The sequence below is a fragment of the Limulus polyphemus genome, unplaced genomic scaffold, assembly GCF_000517525.1.
Source record: "Limulus polyphemus unplaced genomic scaffold, Limulus_polyphemus-2.1.2 Scaffold7080, whole genome shotgun sequence".
In the NCBI taxonomy this organism is placed as follows: Eukaryota; Metazoa; Arthropoda; class Merostomata; order Xiphosura; family Limulidae; genus Limulus; species Limulus polyphemus.
The window spans coordinates 1,682-3,946 of NW_013672690.1; the positions used below are offsets into that span (position 1 = coordinate 1,682).

Below are 2,265 nucleotides of genomic sequence, written 5' to 3' on the forward strand. Positions count from 1 at the left end.
AGAAGTAAAACAAAGAATTATCTCTTCTAGTTAGGACCTTTGTACTCAGTTGCTGCTTGACATAGGTTGCTAAGCCTTTTAAAATTTCTCATGTGGAGGATATGAAATAAAATAACTTTTTTTTAGGTTTTATATATACAGTTGAATAACCAAAAAATCATAAATTAGTACATTGATACCATAGAATTCCACTATAATTTATCAAGCTTAGTAACTAAGCTGTATTTAGGTCTAAAAAAATATGAAATTTCGAGCAGACTAAAGACACAACCTACTTCCTTAAAATCTTGGTTCAAAAGAATGAGGTTGCATTCTAACACTTTAAAATGGCTGAGAAAGCCACTAAGGGGGACATTCTGAGCTTTGGATTGGTTATCTGTATGTCATACATTGAAGTAAGTGTATATAAGGGACCATTTTCAAAAATGGAAAGAGGTGAGTGGGGACACTGTGTTTGATTCAGTACATGAGCAATATCTCAGCTAATAGAAAATATATAAGGTTCTAGCTTGTCAATATCGGTAATTTGAGTTCCTAATTAGTACGAAACTATAGACTTAGTATTTTGACATCACAAACATCTAATTTGAACCAGTGCTGCATTCAACACACCACGTGACACACATAAATCGATGTTTAACTGTGTTTTTTTAATATTTACTTTTAAATTGAGAAATTGAATAATGTATAATACTAAAACTTGAATTATAATCTACAGTTGGATACCAAACTTATTTCTTATTCATGAAATATTAGTTCAATACAAATTTTAATGCAAGTCAACAAATGCAATGACATGGTCTTTGACCCATGACCCATTTAGAAAGGGTTAACAACTCAACAAACTAGAACTAAAGCTGAGAAGCTTGTAATACACATGTACATAATTCAAGTACACTATCTTCATACGAAGTACAGAGAAGGGAGTGTGTCTAATGTTTTATTTTCATTTTTCAGAGACAAAAAAATCTAGAAGTGTTTACGAGATCAGCTGTACTGAGAGCTTTGAACGTTATTCCTGAAGATAAGTTAAAACTGTAAGGATCATTTCGATTTATTAAATGACATACTTATATTTACAGTGGACTAAAAAAAGTATTAGTAAATATAAAAAACAGCTGTCCATCAATATACCACCAACACTTAAAAAAAAAGCCATTTATGGAGTTTACAAACCTGAAGAATTTGTTTCAACAAAATATAAATTAAGCAGTTACAAAACTCATCCAAAGTACATATTCTGCACCATAAATCATTATTGTGTATTTCTGATCATTTGTTGCAGTGATGTATGCATTTTTGACTACTTAATGCATTTTCTCCAGTTGTTATTCTTTTCCCTTAAGAAAGTCAAATTCTTGGTATACACCTTCTTATTTATTTTTAGGCTAATGAGCTCCATACACCACTTGATATTTATAAATACTTTTTTATCTTCATGAAAATATTTCTTTGATTAATTTAACCGTTGCAATATTTATTAGTGATTGCACGAGTTATACTAAGAATTAATAAAGGTTTAAAGTTTTTTAGCAAGAGGTATGTGAAAATTATAAACTAAGATTCACAATAAAATTATGGCAGACATTTTGAATTAGTTTTTGTACCTCAACAGTTTAACCCTCATCAGCACACCTTTGGAAAGTTGCATTGTGGAACACCTGGGGTCCAACCAGACCCCAGCACAAAATTACCATGAGAGTAAGCTTTGAATTGAAATTCCGAAAACCAATTTCATTACAACTTTTATTATGGTTAGCATGCAATGTGAATAACATACAAATGTATGTATTCTAGAGGAAATATGTTGACAAATCAAGTAGTTATAGAATTACAATGTTCCTCAGTATACAAAAAGTAGTATAAATCCATTCTTTATATTAGGTCGCCAAGAAGTTAATGCCGCGTTTTGGAACACTTTCATTACCCCCCCCCCCCCAAATAGTTAAATGAAGTGCCTAAATGCCACATCAGTGTAGCCTATATAATGTGTAAAGTTCAGTATACTCTAATCCCTTATAGTGATGGCACACAATGAAAGACACATTTGGCATGTAATGCTGTTTCAATACAAGAAGGGATACAATGCCTCTGTAGCCACAAAGAAGTTTATGGAAATGTTTTGAACGTTCGTAAGTGTCAACGATGGTTCAACAAATTTTGTTCAGGTGAGGGGCCGACATGTTGGAATTGATATTGATGCTCTGATGACACTTGTTGAGTCTAACCCAAGGCAACACACTTGTGAAATGACCCTGAAATTAC

General features: G+C 32.1%; 1 protein-coding gene across 1 annotated transcript in view; it reads left to right on the forward strand.

The window, feature by feature from the left end:
- Positions 1 to 951: 951 nt before the first annotated feature.
- Positions 952 to 2,265, forward strand: part of LOC106474330 (putative tRNA pseudouridine synthase Pus10) — a gene marked incomplete at its 5' end in the record, with an annotated part of 13,145 nt that continues 11,831 nt past the window's right edge. Inside the window, one exon of the mRNA XM_013935021.2 lies at positions 952 to 1,037. Within this exon, the coding sequence (XP_013790475.2) occupies positions 952 to 1,037 (86 nt within the window). The remainder of the gene's footprint in view (positions 1,038 to 2,265) is intronic.